General features: G+C 39.4%; 1 protein-coding gene across 1 annotated transcript in view; it reads left to right on the forward strand.

Moving 5' to 3' along the window:
• Positions 1–23155, forward strand: part of LOC133659165 (glutamate receptor ionotropic, NMDA 1-like) — a 102481-nt gene that overhangs the window by 43750 nt on the left and 35576 nt on the right. The window contains exons 4-8 of the mRNA XM_062061898.1: positions 4652–4714; positions 5569–5666; positions 10781–10902; positions 14456–14630; positions 19297–19441. Coding sequence (XP_061917882.1) covers positions 4652–4714; positions 5569–5666; positions 10781–10902; positions 14456–14630; positions 19297–19441 — 603 coding nt within the window. The remainder of the gene's footprint in view (positions 1–4651; positions 4715–5568; positions 5667–10780; positions 10903–14455; positions 14631–19296; positions 19442–23155) is intronic.

Genomic DNA, 23155 nt, shown 5'->3' on the forward strand with positions numbered 1-23155 from the left:
TCTCTACGACATTCCTACTGGGAGTTAGAGGCCGTTTTGTCTGTGTTTTCTTTCTAGGGGGCGCTACAGCGCAATTTTGAGTTTTGGGGTTTGGTTTTTTGATTAGATCGCAATTTTTGCCAGTCCTGAAGTCCTGATGTGTGTGTCCAATTTGGTGAGTTTTGAAGAATGTTAAGGGGGTCAAATTACAGCTCAAAGAGGTGGCGGTATAATAATAAAACGCTAGAAATACAATACAACTGGGACAGCACACTTTAGTAAAAAAAACCAAACCCCAAAAATCAAAATTGCGCTCTAGCGCCCCCTAGGAAAAAAACAAAAACAAACTGCCTGTAACTCCCACTAGGAAGGTCATAGAGACATGAAACCTGTATGTAGGTCTCACTCAGACCTACAATTCATAATTTCACATCCTCGGGCAAAAACCTACAGGAAGTTGGCAATTTCCCCTTCAACACAAAAAATGACTAAAAACACTAATTTTTGCCTCTTTGAGCTGTAATTTGACCCCCTTAAAATACCTCAAAACTCACCTAACTTTTTACACACATCGGGACTGGTGCAAATTGCGATCTAAAAAAAAACCGAACCCCAAAACTAAAAATTGCGCTCTAGCGCAATTTTTGAATAAAACAGAGACAATACTGCTCCTCAGAGGAAAACTCCGACAAAACTGCTTGTAACTTCCGGTAGGAACGTCTTAGAGACATGAAACAAAAGCCTCTACGTAGGTCTCACTTAGACCTACATTTCATAAATTGACATCCTTCAGCAAAAATCAACAGGACGTTTGCAATCCCTCCTTCAAAACTAACTTTTTGTTAAAACCGGTCACCTAACACCAAACATTATCTCCTCTGAGCGCGTTTGTCGTTTCGGCTTCAAAATACTACAGGAGAGAGATTGAACCCTTCTGATTAAAAGTTGACGGAAGCGTTTTAATAAGTGCTACGGTTTTGATTTTACGAGCCTTCAAAGAAAAGAACCACTGTGCCGCAGCACCTAGGGGAAAAAAACACAGACACAACTTCCTCTAACTCCCAGTACGAATATCGTAGAGACATGCAACAAAAACCTCTATGTAGGTCTGACTTAGAGCTACATTTCATACACTGACATCCTTCAGCAAAAATCAACAGGAAGTTGGCAATCACCCCTTCAAAACAAAAGTTTCATAAAAACACTAATTTTTGCCTCTTTGCGCTGTAATTTGACCCCCTTAAAATACTTCAAAACTCACCAAACTTTTTACACACATCGGGACTGGCGGAAATTGCGATCTAATTAGGACCTGCCAAAATGCGGACCCGACCAACGCTGCTTGCAGCTTTAATTGTAAGTGTATCTTGTGTTTTTTATGTTGATTTAATAAAAAAATAAATACAAATAAAAATACCATATTGTAAATAAACATTTTTTTTACCTTGTAACTATGTTTTTAACCATTTTTAATGAATTATCTATTTTTTAATGAATCAATAAATGAAATTAAAAATAATGAACTTTCATAACAATTGATCTAATGTACTTTATATTGCGCATGGATTATTATCCGGGTTGCACCCGTCATCAGTTTTCCCAAAAAAGTGCTTATCCTCTATGAACCTTGATCTTCTCTTTCTTCAATGTAATCCAAGTAGTGCTGAAGTCAGCTTGAGCCTACAGAGCCGTTCACTGTCATTCCAGGTCAAGGATGATCTCCTGTGTTTGCACTTCTCACTTTGTGCAAACTGCACCGACAACGGGGGTGCATAATATCACAGTGCCGCGCTGCCAGCATTTTGCTGGCGTCGCTAAATTGTGCGAGTCGGGAAGACGACGGCAGACTGGAGATTGTCCTGCGCTTTTTGTCTGCCAGGTTGTTGACACAGAACAGCCGACTGTGGGTCTGATCTACCAAACCCCAAAACCAGTGAAGTTGGCACGTTTTGTAAATGGTAAAGAAAAACAGAATACAATGATTTGCTAATCCTCTTCAACTTATATTCAATTGAATAGACTGCAAAGACAAGATATTTCATGTTCGAGCTGAGAAACGTATTCTTGTTTTTGCAAATAATCATTCAGTTAGAATTTAATGGCAAAAAGTTGTAACAGGGGCATTTTTACCACTGTGTTACATGGCCTTTCCTTTTAACAACACTCAGTAAACGTTTGGGAACTGAGGAGACACATTTTTGCATTCTTGCTTGATGTACAGCTTAAGTTGTCCGGGGTCTCCGTTGTCATATTTTACGCTTCATAATGCACTTTTACTACGAAGCCACGCTGTTCAAACACGTGCAGAATGCGGCTTGGCATTGTCTTGCTGAAATAAGCAGGGGCGTCCATGATAACGTTGCTTGGATGGCAACGTATGTTGCTCCAAAACCTGTATGTACCTTTCAGCATTAATGGTGCCTTCACAGATGTGTAAGTTACCCAAGTACTCATAGTAGTATCGACTAGATACGCTATTGTACTTGGTATCATTACAGTGGATGTCAGGTGTAGATCCACCCATGGCGTTTGTTTACATTGTGACGCCGGTGAGCTATTGTGTCCTCCTACGGTGTGATATCGCCCTGTCTCTGATTTGTCTGCGTCAAGGTACTCGATGTTCGCCCTTGGCAGTCCGCAGGCCGGGTCTGGACACAAACACCGATACGAGACGACTCGCAATCCAAGATTGCAAGTTGTCCCTTTGCACGGATAGAAAAGTACAACTTCAGCGCAATTGATAATAACTATAGCAACGGCCTTCAAGCATAAGAGTTGTGTGATAACTTATACATAATTATTCGAACAATTTCGGTGCTGTTTACTTGAGTCGTATTGCGGTCTACACGTATCTCTTATGTGTGACTGCCATCTACTGGTCACACTTATCATTTCACCATGCACCAAATAAAATAGCTTCGAAGGTCGGTAAGCACAACCAGAATTATTCCGTACATTAGGTTATAAGGCGCTACTGTCGAGTTTTAGATAGATAGATAGATAGATAGATAGATAGATAGATAGATAGATAGATAGATAGATAGATAGATAGATAGATGGATGGATGGATGGATGGATGGATGGATGGATGGATGGATGGATGGATGGATGGATGGATGGATGGATGGATGGATGGATGGATGGATGGATGGATGGATGGATAGATAGATAGATAGATAGATAGATAGATAGATAGATAGATAGATAGATAGATAGATAGATAGATAGATAGATAGATAGATAGATAGATAGATAGATAGATAGATAGATAGATAGATAGATAGATAGATAGATAGATGGATGGATGGATGGATGGATGGATGGATGGATGGATGGATGGATGGATGGATGGATGGATGGATGGATGGATGGATGGATGGATGGATGGATGGATGGATGGATGGATGGATGGATGGATGGATGGATGGATGGATGGATAGATAGATAGATAGATAGATAGATAGATAGATAGATAGATAGATAGATAGATAGATAGATAGATAGATAGATAGATAGATAGATAGATAGATAGATAGATAGATAGATAGATAGATAGATAGATAGATAGATAGATAGATAGATAGATAGATAGATAGATGGATAGGTCTTTATTGTCATTTCACAAGTACAACGAAACTTTGTTTTCAGCTCAAACCCGTTCAAGATTAGACAAACAAACAGGAACGCTGATGGGTCGCCATAAGGCGCCCCGTAAAAGATGGGAAAAAGGTAAAATTCTGGGGAAAAAGATGAGTAAAAAAATACAATCTAGACTGGGCTCCTAAGGGGGCCTAGTCTGGAGTGAGAAAAAACCTCCATGCAATGCACACATAAACACATTACATTTAATCACGACAAACTCGCAACAGAGGGGTGGGGAGTTGGGACCCTGGAAGGCGACCGCTGCTATGAAGCGCTGCCATCCGACCATCACCCCGAGGAGAAACAAGTGGTGGTGAAGGCGTGGGGTTGGGGAGGGTGTGTGTGTGCGTGTATGCCCAATTGTCTTGGGTGTGATGATGTAATGTTTTTTATAGACTGAGGCCGATCTGCAAAAGTTCGACTCCAGGGAGGTCAAAAGCGTCCATCATTGAGGTGTCCTCGGGGGTGTTTTTCAGAACAGCCTGGTCCCGTTTCCACAGCGTCAAGGCCATTCGAGGGAGTCAAATCGTAGATTAGGATGTTTGTTTTCCGCGAGCAGACAAAACAATGACTTGTCTGTTGTGTTCGTCCATGCTGGGTGCTCTCAAATTCAATTCAATTGTCCTTTTCAGCAAGCTTCTCCATGATGTGATCCATCTTGCGATTCTTGAGAAAAAAAGGATTTTAAGTGCGCCTTATAGTCTGAAAAATACGGTAGTAGTTTTGTACAATAGTTATTATTGTTCAGGAAGTGGCCTATTGTTGTGTTTGCAATAAATCAAAGTAGCTGAATTATAATGTTGACTTAGTAAAAGTCTATTTATAATCATTGCTGCTTGTTGTTTACATGAATTTGTAGATTTTTTTTTTTTTACTGAGCAGTCTTGATGTCTTTGCAAGCCTCACCGTTAAAGATCCCAATTTGAAGCACAAGTGGAGATTTGTTGGAATGCTTTGCTGCCCTCCATTTTCAACTGTTTATAATACTTCTCTGTGTCTGCATATTTTCTCTGTGCACATTACTCATCAGAATAAAAAAAGGAACTATGAAAACCTCGACCAACTGTCCTATGACAACAAGCGAGGACCTAAGGTATATTTGCATGGTCAATGCACGCCGCCCACCAACTCTCCAAACGTAGCAACTAGAAACCAGCCCCGACCGGTCACCAGCCGACCCAGAAATGCCCCCATCCCTCCTTCTTGGTAGCACGTGTTTTTTTTTTATTTTTTCAATTTTTTTATTTCTTTACTTTTTTAATTTGAGGAATCCCCCCTGTGGTTTACATGAAGAATGGTTTTGCTATGAAAACTCTTTTCATTTTTTTCAGCAAGGAAAAAAAAAAGAAAAAAAAGAAAAAAAGAAAGAAAAGATCAGCGAGCAGCGCCCGCCCCGGCTTTTGTCATTTTCATTTTGTCGTTCAAAAAAAAGGAATGCATGTCCTCTGAACTGTCACTCACACACAAACAGAGTTTGCAAGCCTTTTTCTTTGGAGAACCGGCAGTGTGGGACCCCCCCCCCCCTCCCCCCGTCTCCCAGATGCTACTTCCTCCTGTTCTGTAGCACCTCCCTACTTTACAGAAGTTCTTTTTTTTTGTCAAAACGCCACTTCTCACCCCCCTTCACCCGTTTTTAGTTACTGGTTGCATTGACCTATTTCTTCCCCCCTACCTAACACATGCACGTCCTTTTTTTGAAGCCTTGATAACCCTCAGTTTGCATGCCAAACAAAGAAACAAACAAAAAAAAAAAAAAATCAAAAATTTTTGTACCTTTTTATAAATTCAGCCGGAATATCCCTCTGGATCGCTTTTTTTTTTTTTTTTTTTTACCCTACCGTTTTCAAACTATAATCGTCCAAGCTCGAACCAAGCAGGTAAAGAGGCATCATGGTGTCTGAGGGAGGGGAAGTAGCCGGCTTGACCTTTCTTGTGCCCCGATCACAGGCAGAGAAAGTCCTCCAGTTCAGCCAGGATACTAACTTAACGGCTCTGCTGCTGGAGGCCAAAGAACTGGAGGCTCGGGTCATCATCCTTTCCGCCAGGTGAGACTTTACCCAAAATGCAACATTCATTTCTCCCACACTGCAAAAACTGAAATCTAAGTAAGATGAAATATCTCAAATAAAGGTGATATTTGCTTATTTTCTGTCTGATAAGATAATTCTTCTCACTAAGCAGATTTTATGTTAGTGTTTTGGTCCTAAATGATGTCAGTAAGATATTACAGCTTGTCGCTGAGATTTGATGAGCTATATTGAGTAAAACATGCTTGAAACTAGAATATCAACTGTTGTGTCATCAACACTCACAAGTATAAAACTACTTTTTTAAAGTCATCATTTCTTATTTCAAGCATGAAATAAAAAAAAATCATGACTTTGACACAATTGTGTCTCATAATTAAAACAGATGACAGCCAAATGGACTTTGCTGTTTTATTTTCAATGAAACAATAGAAAACACGTACTCATATAGTAGTACAGTTGGCACAGTACAGTAAACTGACAGTTAATATTTCAACTTTTAACATTTCTAACAATTTTGAACAGAAATAGTTCATGCACATTCAGATAAATTCTTCAAAATTACAATTAAAAAAAAAAATTGGCCCGGGGCCAGGCTGTAAATAAATAAATAAATAAATAAATATATATATATATATATATATATATATATATATATATATATATATATATATATATATATATATATATATATATATATATATATATATATATTCCTTGCGCACTAATTGACTGAAAGAGCACGCACTTGGCGCGATGATGTCATGTTATCGATGGAAAAATGCATTTTTAGACAATATGATTTGCCTGAGCGGCTAGGAGACCCCGAGAGTAACAAGCGCTTGCCTTGTTGCCTTTCCATTAAGGAACATAAACTAGTTTTTACTATAAGTTTGCTGGTTTCAAGAAATGTAATGCCGAGCGCATATCATTATGTCAAGATAATGGCACTAGCATTTACTTCATTTAAGAATATTTTTCAACATATTGAGCAAAAAGGTCTCTTTTTTTTTTTTTCTACCAAGAAAAGTGCACTTGTTATTAGTGAGAATATACTTATTTTGAGGTATTTGGGGGTTCATTGAAGTTAGCTAATTTGACTTGTTTTGGAAAGTCTTGACACGCCAAATTTTTCTTGTTCTATTGGCAGATAATTTTGCTTAGTTCTAGTAAAATGCCCCTAATTTTTGTATTTTTTTCCTTGTTTTTGAACACTGACTTTTTGCAGTGCACACAGCGGCATTTAGACCAGGCCTGGGAAATTGTTTTGACTCCGGGGCCAAATTTAGAGAAAAAAAATGTGTCTGGGGGCCAGCATATCTATTTTTAGTAATACTAATACAAAAAAAATCACAATAATGTCTGATTGAATGCTAAAAAACGTTATGACAGACCGCCTTAAAAAACAGAATGGAATTTTTAAATTTTTTTACTGAATGAGACACCCAGAATGTACATGGAAATAAAGAATGTGGGATTTACAATATTAACTATGAAGGATAAAACACTGAATATTGACAACATATGAACGTCACACCCACTCTCCATCCACATATTTTACAATCAAAGCGAAACGCAACAAAAATGCAACAAACAGTGAAATATTAAAGCAAAGGGTAAAGACAAAACTCACCTATAATCTGATATATATTGGATTAGTTTAGGCCAGGGGTCACCAACGCGGTGCCCGCGGGCACCAGGTAGCCTGTAAGGACCAGATGAGTAGCCCGCTGGCCTGTTCTAAAAATAGCTCAAATAGCAGCACTTACCAGTGAGCTGCCTCTATTTTTTAAATTGTATTTATTTAATAGCAAGCTGGTCTCGCGCCCGACATTTTTAATTCTAAGAGAGACAAAACTCAAATAGAATTTGAAAATCCAAGAAAATATTTTAAAGACTTGGTCTTCACTTGTTTAAATAATTTCATTAATTTTTTTACTTTGCTTCTTATAACTTTCGGAAAGACAATTTTAGAGAAAAAATACAACCTTAAAAATGATTTTAGGATTTTTAAACACATATACCTTTTTACCTTTTAAATTCCTTCCTCTTCTTTCCTGACAATTTAAATCAATGTTCAGGTAAATGTATTGTTTTTATTGTAAAGAATAATAAATACATTTTAATTTAATTCTTCATTTTAGCTTCTGTTTTTTCGACGAAGAATATTTGTGAAATATTTCTTCAAACTTATTATGATTCAAATTCAAAAAAAATATTCTGGCAAATCTAGAAAATCTGTAGAATCTAATTTAAATCTTATTTAAAAGTCTTTTGAATTTCTTTTAACATTTTTGTTCTGGAAAATCTAGAAGAAATAATGATTTGTCTTTGTTAGAAATATAGCTCGGTCCAATTTGTTATATATTCTAAAAAAGTGTAGATTGGATTTTAACCTATTTAAAACATGTCATCAAAATTTTAAAATTAATCTTAATCAGGAAAAATTACTAATGATGTTCCATAAAAAAATTTTTGAATTAAAAAAAAAAAAGATTCGAATTAGCTAGTTTTTCTCTTCTTTTTTTCGGTTGAATTTTGAATTTTAAAGAGTCGAAATTGAAGATAAACTATGTTTCAAAATTAATTGTCATTTTTTTTCGTGTTTTCTCCTCTTTTAAACCATTCAATTAAGTGTAAATATCATTAATTATTAATAAAAACATAGAGTTAAAGGTAAATTGAGCAAATTGGCTATTTCTGGCAATTTATTTAAGTGTGTATCAAACTGGTAGCCCTTCGCATTAATCAGTACCCAAGAAGTGGCTCTTGGTTTCAAAAAGGTTGGTGACCCCTGGTTTAGGCAATACAATTGGACCTTGGTATGCAAAGGTGATGGCCCTATCCATGAGAAGAGACAAAATGTTTAGCTGAATGTCAACATCTAAGTTACGACTGTTGTTTTTCAGTCACTTAAACACAAACATCCAATTATTGGTCAGGATGTGCTCTCCTGACCCAGCACGCACACACAGACAGGAGGTAAGAATGATGGTTTGTAGGAGTGCCTCATTTTTAACCTGACCTCCTCCAGGAACTGCGGTCCTGTATAATGACACTCGCTTGTAATAAAGCAACTTTTAGTTCTGTAAAGCCTCCCCGACGTCTCTTTTTGATCCAGCCACACTGCCAAGACCAGAAATACACATCACTAGACAATAGAATGATTATTACGAGTTAGAACGCAAAAAAAAGGGAAAAAAACATGTGTTCTTGTCTCATAAGGATCTTCAACGATAGGCAAATGTTATGATCCGTTGCCCGAATCATGTTTGTTTAGTTTTATGACTCCCTCAGTTCCTGTTTTGTGTAACCCTGGGTTTGTTTTAGTTGCCATGGGTGAAAATTTGTTTCACCTGCCTCTGATTAGTGTCCGGGATGCTCACCTGCTCCCGGGCACTAATCAGAGAGCTACGTATTCCTGTTTTTCGCCACACACCGTCTGGCTTTCTTGTTTGCACTACGTAACAGTAAACGACGTCTACTTTTTGATTCCTATGCCTGTTGATTTATAGACGATAAATCGTTTACTTACCTGCGCTTTGCCTCCGGAGTTCCATCTGCATTTTGCAGTAAAATGCGGACCCCGTCGTTATAGCAAAATTCTAAAAAAAAACGTGCAGTTCCCCTTTAATCCATTGCCTAACTCAGCAGTTAGCGAAGAAAAATCCATAGATTAGCCGCACCTTTCTATAATCCGCAGGGTTCAAAGCTCGGGAAAAAAGTAGCAGTTTACAGTCCGTAAAATACCGAAATATTTTTTATCTGCAAAAATATGTTATCGTCCCGGGCCTGTGTATGGGAAACAATGTAGTTGCTGTCTGTTTAGCATTTTATTAATACTGTGTTTACTCATTCTTAACGACTTACTTTCTCTCTAAATTGTACTTCACCGGATCTTTTTGTTTAGTTTTTTGACTCCCTCAGTTCCTGTTTTGTGCACTCCTGGGTTTGTTTTGCCATGGGTGCAAATTAGTTTCACCTGCTCGGCACGCTCACCTGCTCCCGGGCACTAATCAGAGAGCTACTTATTCTCTAACCCTCTATTATTTGCACTACGCAACAGTTAACGACGTCTACTTTTTTATTCCTATGCCTGTTGATTTATAGACGATAAACCGTTTACTTACCTGCGCTTTGCCTCCGGAGTTCCATCTGCATTTTGCAGCAAAATGCGGAACCCGTCGTTACAGCAAAATTTAAAAAAATAACGTGCAGTTCCCCTTTAATCCATTGCCTAACTCAGCAGTTAGCGAAGAAATATCCATAGATTAGCCGCACCTTTCTATAATCCGCAGGGTTCAAAGCTCGGGAAAAAAGTAGCATCTTATAGTCCGTAAAATACCGAAATATTTTTTATCTGCAAAAATATGTTATCGTCCCGGGCCTGTGTATGGGAAACAATGTACTTGCTGTCTGTTTAGCATTTTATTAATACTGTGTTTACTCATTCTTAACGACTTACTTTCTCTCTAAATTGTACTTCACCGGATCTTTTTGTTTAGTTTTTTGACTCCCTCAGTTCCTGTTTTGTGCACCCCTGGGTTTGTTTTGCCATGGGTGCAAATTAGTTTCACCTGCTCGGCACGCTCACCTGCTCCCGGGCACTAATCAGAGAGCTACTTATTCTCTAACCCTCTATTATTTGCACTACGCAACAGTTAACGACGTCTACTTTTTTATTCCTATGCCTGTTGATTCATAGACAATAAATAATTTCCTTACCTGCACTTTGCCTCTGGAGTTCCATCTGCATTTTGGGAGAACGATCCACGCAGTAAAATGCGGACCCCGTCGTTACAGAAAAATTATTAAAAAAAAAAGTGCAGTTCCCCTTTAATCCATTCCATAACTCAGCAGTTAGGGGAGAAAAATCCATAGATTAGCCGCACCTTTCTATAAACCGCAGGGTTCAAAGCTTGGGAAAAAAGTAGTGGTTTATAGTCCGAAATATAGTTTATCTGCAAAAATATGTTATCGGCCCAGGTTTATGTATAGGAAACAATGTAGTTACTGTCTGTTTAGCATTTTATTAATACTGTGTTTACTCATTCTAAATGACTTATTTTCACTGGATCTTTTTGTTTTACTCAACTTTTTTGCTCCTTGGTGTCTTTGTCCCGTTGTGCCAGCGAGGAAGACGCCGCCGCCGTGTACAAGGCCGCCCGCTTCCTCAACATGACGGGCTCCGGCTACGTGTGGCTGGTGGGCGAGCGGGAGATGTCGGGTAAAGCGCTGAGCGAGGCGCCAGACGGTACGTCCATCATCCGGGCCGAAGCCTCTGGCAAACGCCCGAGTTAACCTCACTCGGGGGCCGGAGCGTAACAAACACACAGATTAGTGAGATTAAGCGTGGACGCGTTACATGATTCACCGTGGAACCAGTGTGTGTCGCGTGACGGCTGAGCGTTTAAACGTTTAAGCACACCGTGTTTAAAGGTTTAAATGTGTTGTGTTCAGTGCTCCTTGTTTTTTGTCTCTCCTGGCTTTTCATTATGCAATTCTGCCATATTAATGTCCTGGTTTCTAATGATCTATAAAGGAAGAGTTTTGCAACTGGTAGAATGGTAAGATTTTCCTGTTTATCATTTTATTCAGTTTCTCTCACATTTAATCACAATGTGCTCACAAACACTGTCTCACTCCTACCTCTCAGATTCCCCCTGGGTGCAGGGGTCGGCAACCCAAAAATGTTGTAATATTGGACCAAAAATACTAAAAGCAAATCTGCCTGGAGCCGCAAAAAATCAAACGTCTTATAAAAGTGTTATAATGAAGGCAACACATGGTGTAAGTGTCTATATTAGCCTACTATCAAAATGACTTTAAAAGTCTTATATAAGTGTTATAATGAAGGCAACACATGATGTAAGTGTCTATATTAGCAATAATAGCCTACTATCAAAAATACTTTAAAAGTCTTATATAAGTGTTATAATGAAGGCAACACATGGTGTAAGTGTCTATATTAGCTATAATAGCCTACTATCAAAATGACGTTAAAAGTCTTATATTAGTGTTATAATGAAGGCAACACATGATGTAAGTGTCTATATTAGCTCTATTAGCCTACTATCAAAATGACTTTAAAAGTCTTATATAAGTGTTATAATGAAGACAACACATGATGTAAGTGTCTATATTAGCTATAATAGCCTACTATCAAAATGACTTTAAAAGTCTTATATAAGTGTTATAATGAAGGCAACACATGATGTAAGTGTCTATATTAGCTATAATAGCCTACTATCAAAATGACTTTAAAAGTCTTATATAAGTGTTATAATGAAGGCAACACATGATGTAAGTGTCTATATTAGCTATAATAGCCTACTATCAAAATGACTTTAAAAGTCTTATATAAGTGTTATAATGAAGGCAACACATGATGTAAGTGTCTATATTAGCTATAATAGCCTACTATCAAAATGACTTTAAAAGTCTTATATAAGTGTTATAATGAAGACAACACATGATGTAAGTGTCTATATTAGCTATATTAGCCTACTATCAAAATGACTTTAAAAGTCTTATATAAGTGTAATAATGAAGACAACACATTAGGTAAGTGTCTATATTAGCTGAAATAGCCTACTATAAAAATGACTTTAAAAGTCTTATATAAGTGTTATAATGAAGGCAACACATGATGTAAGTGTCTATATTAGCAATAATAGCCTACTATCAAAATTACTTTAAAAGTCTTATATAAGTGTTATAATGAAGGCAACACATGATGTAAGTGTCTATATTAGCAATAATAGCCTACTATCAAAATTATTTTAAAAGTCTTATATAAGTGTTATAATGAAGGCAACACATGATGTAAGTGTCTGTATTAGCTATATTAGCCTACTATCAAAATGAGTTTAAAAGTCTTATATAAGTGTTATAATGAAGGCAACACATGATGTAAGTGTCTGTATTAGCTATATTAGCCTACTATCAAAATGAGTTTAAAAGTCTTATATAAGTGTTATAATGAAGACAATACATGATGTAAGTGTCTATATTAGCTATATTAGCCTACTATCAAAATGACTTTAAAAGTCTTATATAAGTGTTAAAATGAAGGAAACACATGATGTAAGTGTCTAAATTAGCTATAATAGCTTACTATCAAAATGAGTTTAAAAGTCTTACATAAGTGTTATAATGAAGGCAACACATGATGTAAGTGTCTATATTAGCTATATTAGCCTACTATCAAAATGACTTTAAAAGTCTTATATAAGTGTTAAAATGAAGGAAACACATGATGTAAGTGTCTAAATTAGCTATAATAGCTTACTATCAAAATGAGTTTAAAGGTCTTATATAAGTGTTATAATGAAGGCAACACATGATGTAAGTGTCTATATTAGCTATATTAGCCTACTATCAAAATGACTTTAAAAGTCTTATATAAGTGTTATAATGAAGGCAACACATGATGTAAGTGTCTATATTAGCTATAATAGCCTACTATCAAAATGACTCTAAAAGTCTTATACAAGTGTTATAATGAAGACAACACATGATGTAAGTGTCTATATTAGCTATAATAGCCTACTATCAAAATGACGTTAAAAGTCGTATATTAGTGTTATAATGAAGACAACACATGATGTAAGTGTCTATATTAGCAATAATAGCCTACTAACAAAATTACTTTAAAAGTCTTATATAAGTGTTATAATGAAGGCAACACATGATGTAAGTGTCTATATTAGCTATAATAGCCTACTATCAAAATGACTTTAAAAGTCTTATATAAGTGTTATAATGAAGACAACAAATTATGTAAGTGTCTATATTAGCTATAATAGCCTACTATCAAAATGACGTTAAAAGTCGTATATAAGTGTTATAATGAAGACAACACATGATGTAAGTGTCTATATTAGCAATAATAGCCTACTATCAAAATTACTTTAAAAGTCTTCTATAAGTTTAATAGGCACTCCAACAAGTCAATAACATCAACAAAGCGCACTTTTGTGCATTCACACACAGTATAAAACTTTTGGTGGACAAAATGAGACAACTGTTGCGTCACAGTCCACACTATGGTGAGTTCAAGAACCGCCGAAATTAGTAGTAATAAAAAGGATGTTCGCTAAATAGTGTCATCAGTGAAGCATACAAACAAACATATTAAACAGTGGTAGTTCTAAAAATTGGGAAGGTTTGTGTCATGTTTGTCCTCATACAAAAAACATACTAAAACAAAACAAAAACATTTTCCCCCGTCTTTTTCCATTTTCAATCATTTTTTAATAATGCTCCAGGGAGCCACTAGGGCGGCACTAAAGAGCCGCGGGTTGCTGACCCCCGCCTTAGCGCAAACAATTATTTTTTTTATTTATTTCCCATTCTGTCCTTGTCTCTCTCACCTCCACTGCGGCTTCTTGCAGAAGTCGGTTGGACCTGCTTGCAATCAGAAAACTTAGCTGAAGTTGGATTCCTGCTTTGTTTAGCCAGAACCAGTAACACAAGGTTTAGTTTGCCTGACCACCTACCCCCCCCCCGCCCCCCCCTCCCCCAGTTAAGCATAACAGGAAAGGAATAAATTCAAATCCAACTTCAAGGGACTCTTTACACATGCTGTAAAAAGGTCATCAGTAGCCAAAAAAAACTAAAAAAAACCAGAACTGAAATATATTTATTTCTGTGGCTGCTGATGTGGACCTTTTTACTCAGGATGTCTAAACCGGAGGCCCTATAAGTTTCGGCCCACTCGGAGCATTGCAAAAGGATCCTAAGAGGCAGCACTTTGCAACGGACGAGTAATTGCCTCTTTCATTTTTTTGCGGGACGGGTCGTAGGTCTTATCGGCCTGCAGCTCATTAACGGGAAGAATGAGTCGGCTCACATCAATGACGCGGTGGCGGTGGTGGCGCAGTCCATCCAGGAGCTCTTTGAGAAGGAAAACATCACAGAGCCGCCAAAGGGATGTGTGGGCAACACCAACATCTGGAAAACAGGGCCTCTCTTCAAACGGTACGCACATTTCTGGCATATTCTTTCTTCTCTGCATTCATGATTACAGAAGAGTGTTCATTTACTAACAATAATAATGCTACTACTCGTAGGGATGAGTACCACTCTTGTAGGTACAACAGAATTCTGTGTGTACCACCAGGTACCGGGGTCACGTAAAATCAAACGGTAGAATATTTCCATACCTTTGTTGCTCATGAATGATGTCAAGCTGAGGCGTATTCATAGCAGATTGCCCTCTAGATCAGGCCTGGCCAATTACTTTGCCTCGGGGGGCCAAATTTAGAGGAAAAAATTGTGTCTGGGGGCCGGTATATCTATTTTTAGGAACACTAATACAAAACCAAGAATGGGTATCGTCACACTGTGACACAGCGAGAAATGATCAACAAATCAGTGAATGAAGGGACACACTTGCCATCCAAACAATACACCGTTTGTTGACAAGAAGATATCAATCAATGTTTATTTATATAGCCCTAAATCACAAGTGTCTCAAAGGGCTGTACAAGCCACAACGACATCCTCGGTACAGAGCCCACATACGGGCAAGGAAAAACTCACCCCAGTGGGACGTCGGTGAATGACTATGAGAAACCTTGGAGAGGACCGCATATGTGGGTAACCCCCCCCCCCCCCCCTCTAGGGGAGACCGAAAGCAATGGATGTCGAGTGGGTCTGACATAACATTGTGAAAGTCCAGTCCACAGTGGATCCAACACATCAGCGAGAGTCCAGTCCACAGCGGGGCCAACAGGAAACCATCCCGAGCGGAGACGGGTCAGCAGCGCAGAGATGTCCCCAACCGATGCACAGGCTAGTGGTCCACCCGGGGTCCCGACTCTGGACAGCCAGCACTTCATCCATGGCCACCGGACCTATGCAACTCCCCTTCGCAAGGGACAGGGGAGAAGAGGAGAGAAGAAAAGAAACGGCAGATCAACTGGTCTAAAAAAGGGGGGTCTATTTAAAGGCTAGATTATACAAATGAGTTTTAAGATGGGACTTAAATGCTTCTACTGAGGTAGCATCTCTAACTGTTACCGGGAGGGCATTCCAGAGTACTGGAGCCCCAATAGAAAACGCTCTATAGCCCGCAGACTTTTTTTGGGCTCTGGGAATCACTAATAAGCCGGAGTTCTATGAACGCAGATTTCTTGTCGGGACATATGGTACAATACAATCGGCGAGATAGGCTGGAGCTAAACCGTGTAGTATTTTATACGTAAGTAGTAAAACCTTAAAGTCACATCTTAAGTGCACAGGAAGCCAGTGCAGGTGAGCCAGTATAGGCGTAATATGATCAAACTTTCTTGTTTTTGTCAAAAGCCTTGCAGCCGCATTTTGTACCAACTGTAATCTTTTAATGCTAGACATAGGGAGACATATGACAGCCATCAGTCGATTTCTTAACCAGAGGTAACATATTGTTGCTCATGAATGATGTCAAGCTGAGGCGTATTCATAGCGGATTGCCCTCTAGGTCAGGCCTGGCCAATTGCTTTGCCTCGGGGGGCCAAATTTAGAGAAAAAAATGTAACATAATATTCAGAGGGTTAGGGTTAGTAATTAATTGCATGTATTGAAAAGAAATTCACGTAGTAATTCTTTACTATTTTGGTCAAGTAACTAAAACTAATTAAAGCTGCAAGCAGCGTTGGTCGGGTCCGCATTTTGGCAGGTGCTTTTGCCCAGTGGTAGTCCTGAGTGAGACCTACATAGAGGTTTTTGTTGCATGTCTCTACGATATTCGTACTGGGAGTTAGAGGAAGTTGTGTCTGTGTTTTTTTCCTAGGTGCTGCGGCACAGTGGTTCTTTTCTTTGAAGGCTCGTAAAATCAAAACCGTAGCACGTATTAAAACGCTTTCACCAACTTTTAATCAGAAGGGTTCAATCTCTCTCCTGTAGTAGTTTGAAGCCAAAACGACAAACGCGCTCAGAGGAGATAATGTTTGATGTTTGGTGACCGCTTTTAAAAAAAAAATTGTTTTGAAGTGGGGATATCAAACTTCCTGTTGATTTTTGCTGAAGGATTTCAATCTATGAAATGTAGGTCTAAGTGAGACCTACGTAGAGGTTTTTGTTTCATGTCTCTAAAACGTTCCTACCGGACGTTACAAGCAGTTTTGTCTGTGTTTTCCTCTGAGAAGCAGTTTTGTCTCTGTTTTATTCAAAAATTGCGCTAGAGCGCAATTTTCAGTTTTGGGGTTCGGTTTTTTTTTAGATCGCAATTTCCACCAGTCCCAATGTGTGTAAAAATTTTGGTGAGTTTTGAAGTATTTTAAGGGGGTCAAATTACAGCTCAAAGAGGCAAAAATGAGTGTTTTTAGTCATTTTTTGTTTTGAAGGGGAAATTGCCAACTTCCTGTTGGTTTTTGCCCGAGAATGTGAAATTATGAATTGTAGGTCTAAGTAAGACCTACATTCATGTCTCTACGGCCTTCCTAGTGGGAGTTACAGGCAGTTTGTTTTTGTTTCTTTCCTAAGGGGCGCTAGAGCGCAATTTTGATTTTTGGGGTTTGTGCTGTCCCAGTTTTTCTATGTGTGTATAAAATTTGGTGAATTTTGAAGCATGTTAAGGGGGGCAAAGTAGTGTGCAAAGCTGCGGAATAATAATCAACCTTACAATTTCAATAGGTTCCTTTGTACCTGTACAAAGGACTCCCTGTGGGAGTCCTTTGTACAGGGTACATGCGAACCCTAATTACTTTAATTAATTTAAAAGTAATTTTCAGAACGTTGGTAAAAAAAAATAAAAGAAACGCCGTCGGCTTCGCTGGGCCTGAGCTCATCTAAAATGGACTGATACAAAGTGGAAAAGTGTTCTGTGGTCTGACGAGTCCACATTTCAAATTGTTTTTGGAAACTGTGGACGTCGTGTCCTCCGGACCAAAGAGGAAAAGAACCATCCGGATTGTTCTAGGCGCAAAGTGTAAAAGGCAGCATGTGTGATGGTATGGGGGTGTATTAGTGCCCAAGACATGGGTAACTTACACATCTGTGAAGGCACCATTAATGCTGAAAGGTACATACAGGTTGTGGAGCAACATATGTTGCCATTCAAGCAACGTTACGATGGACGCCCCTGCTTATTTCAGCAAGACAATGCCAAGCCACGTGTTACATCAACGTGGCTTCATAGTAAAAGAGTGCGGGTACTAGACTGGCCTGCCTGTAGTCCAGACCTGTCTCCCATTGAAAATGTGTGGCGCATTATGAAGCCTAAAATAGCAGAAGGGAGACCCCCGGACTGTTGAACAACTTAAGCTGTACATCAAGCAAGAATGGGAAAGAATTCCACTTCAAAAATGTGTCTCTTCAGTTCCCAAACCTTTACTGAGTGTTGTTAAAAGGAAAGGCCATGTAACACAGTGGTGAACATGCCCTTTCCCAACTACTTTGGCACGTGTTGCAGCCATGAAATTCTAAGTTAATTATTATTTGCAAAAAAAATAAAAAATTTTATGAGTTTGAACATCAAATATGTTGTCTTTGTAGTGCATTCAACTGAATATGGCTTGAAAAGGCTTTGCAAATCATTGTATTCCGTTTACATTTACATCTAACACAATTTCCCAACTCATTTGGAAACGGGGTTTGTACAAAACCTCACAATAATGACTGATTGAATGCTAAAAACGGTATGGAATTTTAATTTTTTTTACTGAATGAGACACCCAAAATGTACATGAAAATAAAGAATGTGGGATTCACAATATTAACCATGAACGATAAAACACTGAATATTGACAATATATGAATGTCACACCCCCTTTCCATCGACATATTTTACAATCAAGCGAAACGCACAAAAAATGCAACAAACACAGCGAAATATGAACGCGAAGGCTTAAAAAAAAAAAACAGCTACAATCTGACAATAATTAGCCCCAGCTGGGCAATCTACTCACCTGTCAGCTGGGCTTCGAAGCCAGGCCATACACACTCCCTTCCCGCAGGAGGCGCGCCGACCACGCCCCCCTCCACAGTTGGTAAAAAAAACTACTTTGTAGGACTCAACAAAAGACTAGACTTAATGGCAAGAACTACTTCCTGGCGACAGCAACATACTGAGGACAAACTGAAATAAATGCAAACTTGTAAATAAAATAAATGATATTCATTATTATCCATCCATCCATTTTTCTACCGCTTGTCCCTTTTTGGGGTGGCGGGGGGTGCTGGAACCTATCTCAGCTGCATTAATACAAAAGTTTATATTCATTACCTCATAAACACACAAACTGGTACTGCTGAATATTGGTATTGATTCCCAGATACCGGTAATTGATACTGTATCGATTCAAATACAAAAGTTACAGTACCTATGCCTAACTACTTCTATTTTACTAATACAATATAGTAGGTACGAATATAATGAATAAACGTAATGTTTTTTTTAGTGTTGTCACACGATTACAAATTTAAATGGGATTAATCACAATCAATCACAATTATTCAGACACGCATTTTGATTAATTGTGATTAATTGCTGCAAATTGCTTGTGTGCATTATTTGAAATAACTTGAAAAAAGACCCCAAATTTTGACCAAAATTACATTTCATTGTCAGAATATCATACAGGAGGAAAAAATGACTGTTCCCTTGAATGCACTTTTTTTTTTTTTTAAAGGGTTTTATCTACTTTTCCTTTGCTTGCCACAGGGTGCTGATGTCATCCAAATACCCAGAGGGCCTCACGGGACGCGTGGAGTTCAATGACGACGGCGACAGGAAGTACGCCCACTACAGTATTCTCAACTACCAGAAGAGTCGACTCATTCAAGTTGGCGTTTATAACGGGACACAGGTGAGAAAAGCTCTGTACTGGCAATGCACGGTTACACAACGTGTTGTCTGCAACACAAATATAAACATGAGTGTTGTGGTGTTTCAATGAACTGGCATCCAGTGTGCTGTGGGGCCCGATTGTAGTGAGTCACACCTGAGACATCATAAATTAATCAAATCTTTAACGGACATGTGAAAGTAAACAATGTGACAAAAAACATTCTACGACAAAGATTTGATTAATTTATGATGTCTCAGGTGTGATTCACTACAATAGGGCCCCACAGCACACTAGATTCCAGTTCATTGAAATACCACAACACTGGATATTGTTCAGTCTTAAACGACCATTGTGTGTGTGGACAAGGATAAGGTTAGGTGGGATTTACCCTGGATAACCTTAGGATAGGATAGGATAGGTCTTTATTGTCATTGCACAAGTACAACGAAACTTTGTTTTCAGCACAACCCCGTTCAAGATGAGACAAACAAACAGTGTACAGGGTTACAGAACAGGAACGCTGATGGGTCGCCACAAGGCTCCCCGTAAAAGATGGGAAAAAGGTAAACGCTGGGGAAGGATGAGCAAAAAAATACAATCTAGAGTGGGAAAAAACCTCCATAGCAAAGCACATGTACATATTACAAGGTACATCTCGAGATATCTAGCAACAGAGGGGAGGGAGTGGGGGGGCCATGTTGGCCAGGTCGCAGCTCTCAGTCGCTGCCCATTCTTCCATCACCCCTATGGGATTTGCGATTTGGATTGGGGGGTGGGGCTTAGTCGGCTTAGTGTAGAACGAGGCCTGAGCATGCACATTGTGTGTGTGTGGACAAGGATACAGTTAGGTGGGATTTACCCTGGATAACCTTAGAATAGGATAGGATAGGGTAGGTCTTTGTTTTCAGCACAAACCCGTTCAAGATTAGACAAACAAACAGTGTACAGGGTTACAGAACAGGAACGCTGATGGGTCGCCACAAGGCGCCCCGTAAAAGATGGGGAAAAAGGTAAACGCTGGGGAAGGATGAGTAAAAAAAATACAATCTAGACTGGACTCCTAAGGGGGCCCAGTCTGGAGTGGGAAAAAACCTCCATAGCAAAGCACATATACATATTACAACGTACATCTTGAGATATCTAGCAACAGAGGGGAGGGAGTGGGGGGGCCATGGTGGCCGGCCGCAGCTCTCAGGCGCTGCCCTTCCCTCCATCACTCCTATGGGATTTGCGTCAAGGGCGTTGGATTAGGGGGTGGTGCTTAGCCGGCTTAGTGTAGAACGGAGCCTGAGCATGCACATTGTGTGTGTGTGGACAAGGATAAGGTTAGGTGGGATTTACCCTGGATAACCTTAGGATAGGATAGGATAGGGTAGGTCTTTGTTTTCAGCACAAACCCGTTCAAGATTAGACAAACAAACAGTGTACAGGGTTACAGAACAGGAACGCTGATGGGTCGCCACAAGGCGCCCCGTAAAAGATGGGGTAAAAGGTAAACGCTGGGGAAGGATGAGTAAAAAAAATACAATCTAGACTGGGCTCCTAAGGGGGCCCAGTCTGGAGTGGGAAAAAACCTCCATAGCAAAGCACATATACAGTACATATTACAAGGTACATCTTGAGATATCTAGCAACAGAGGGGAGGGAGTGGGGGGGGCCATGGTGGCAGGCCGCAGCTCTCAGGCGCTGCCCTTCCCTCCATCACTCCTATGGGATTTGCGTCAAGGGCGTTGGATTAGGGGGTGGGGCTTAGCCGGCTTAGTGTAGAACGGAGCCTGAGCATGCACATTGTGTGTGTGTGGACAAGGATAAGGTTAGGTGGGATTTACCCTGGATAACCTTAGGATAGGATAGGATAGGGTAGGTCTTTGTTTTCAGCACAAACACGTTCAAGATTAGACAAACAAACAGTGTACAGGGTTACAGAACAGGAACGCTAATGGGTCGCCACAAGGCGCCCTGTAAAAGATGGGGGAAAAGGTAAACGCTGGGGAAAGATGAGCAAAAAAATACAATCTAGAGTGGGAAAAAACCTCAATAGCAAAGCACATGTACATATTACAAGGTACATCTCGAGATATCTAGCAACAGAGGGGAGGGAGTGGGGGGGCCATGGTGGCAGGCCACAGCTCTCAGGCGCTGCCCATCCTTCCATCACCCCTATGGGATTTGCGATTTGGATTGGGGGGTGGGGCTTAGTCGGCTTAGTGTAGAACGAGGCCTGAGCATGCACATTGTGTGTGTGTGGACAAGGATAAGGTTAGGTGGGATTTACCCTGGATAACCTTGGGATAGGATAGGATAGGGTAGGTCTTTGTTTTCAGCACAGGCCCGTTCAAGATTAGACAAACAGTGTACAGGGTTACAGAACAGGTAAGCTGATGGGTCGCCACAAGGCGCCTCGTAAAAGATGGGGAAAAAGGTAAAACGCTGGGGAAGGATGAGTAAAAAAAATATAATCTAGACTGGACTCCTAAGGGGGCCCAGTCTGGAGTGGGAAAAAACCTCCATAGCAAAGCACATATACATATTACAACAGACCTGGGCATTGTACGGCCCGCGGGCCGCATCCGGCCCTTTGCGCATCCCTGTCCGGCCCGCGTGAGGCCAATCATAAATTACAAAATAAATTTAAAAAAGTATCTATGTCGAGTGTGCAATACAACGGTGCTGCTTTTGTTTTGAAAAGCGTATTTGTATTACTTCCGTGTGGACGTAAGCGCGTGTGCGATTGTGAGTGAATTGAACGGCGCAATAACAAATTACAAAATAAAGTTTAAAAAACATCTATGTCTTGCGCGCAATACAACTGTGCTGCTTTTATTTGAAATGTGTTATTTATGCCGTATGTCCGGGGGGAACCTGTGAGTGAAGGTGCATAGAGACAAGTGATGAGACGCTAAAAAGAGAAAAGTTGATGACGAATGGCGTGTTTTGGACTGCCAAGTATTTCTTTACATAAATTAATGGTAAAGCCGTGTGCTTAATTTGTGGTACACAGCTTGCTGTGTTTAAAGAATATCATTTTAATCGCCACTACACGAAGAAACACGAGGGAAAATACCGGAATGTGTCTGATGAAGCGCGCGTAAGGGAGGCTGATGCGTTGATGGTAAAACTGCAAACCCAACAAGGACTTTTTGTCATATTTCACACCCCCAGAGATGCAGCCGTCAGGACAAGTTTCGTCATTTCTCACAAAAGCGCCAGAAAAAGGGAGGCGTTTTCTGACGGAGAGTTTATTAAGGAGTGCTTATTGGACTTTGTTGCGCTGTATGCCCGCATGGACTGTTTTTCGCTAACTTTGGATGAGATCTGTGATGTACGTGACACCTCCAGCTGCTCTTCTTCTTACGTGGGATAACTGCAGACTTTCAAATCACGGAGTAGCTGGCAACCATGCAGTCAATTAAAGACACAACCACAGGTAATGACTTGTTCACATAGGTAAATGCGTGTTGGGACATGTTAGGACTGAAATGGGACAAGCTGGCAGGTGTGACAATCTAATCCACTTTATTTATATAGCACATTTAAACAACAAAATGTTTCCAAAGTGCTGCACAACAATATTAAAAACAATATTCAAATATTATCCTTAGCTCCACCAATGACTGAATAAAAAGAAAAAACAATTACATATAAAACCAATATAAAAAACAATATAAAATAAATATGATTAAAAACTATTTTTAACAACAGATGGTTGTCCAAATCTGATGGGGAAAAATG

The sequence above is a fragment of the Entelurus aequoreus genome, linkage group LG10 (assembly GCF_033978785.1).
Source record: "Entelurus aequoreus isolate RoL-2023_Sb linkage group LG10, RoL_Eaeq_v1.1, whole genome shotgun sequence".
NCBI lineage: Eukaryota > Metazoa > Chordata > Actinopteri > Syngnathiformes > Syngnathidae > Entelurus > Entelurus aequoreus.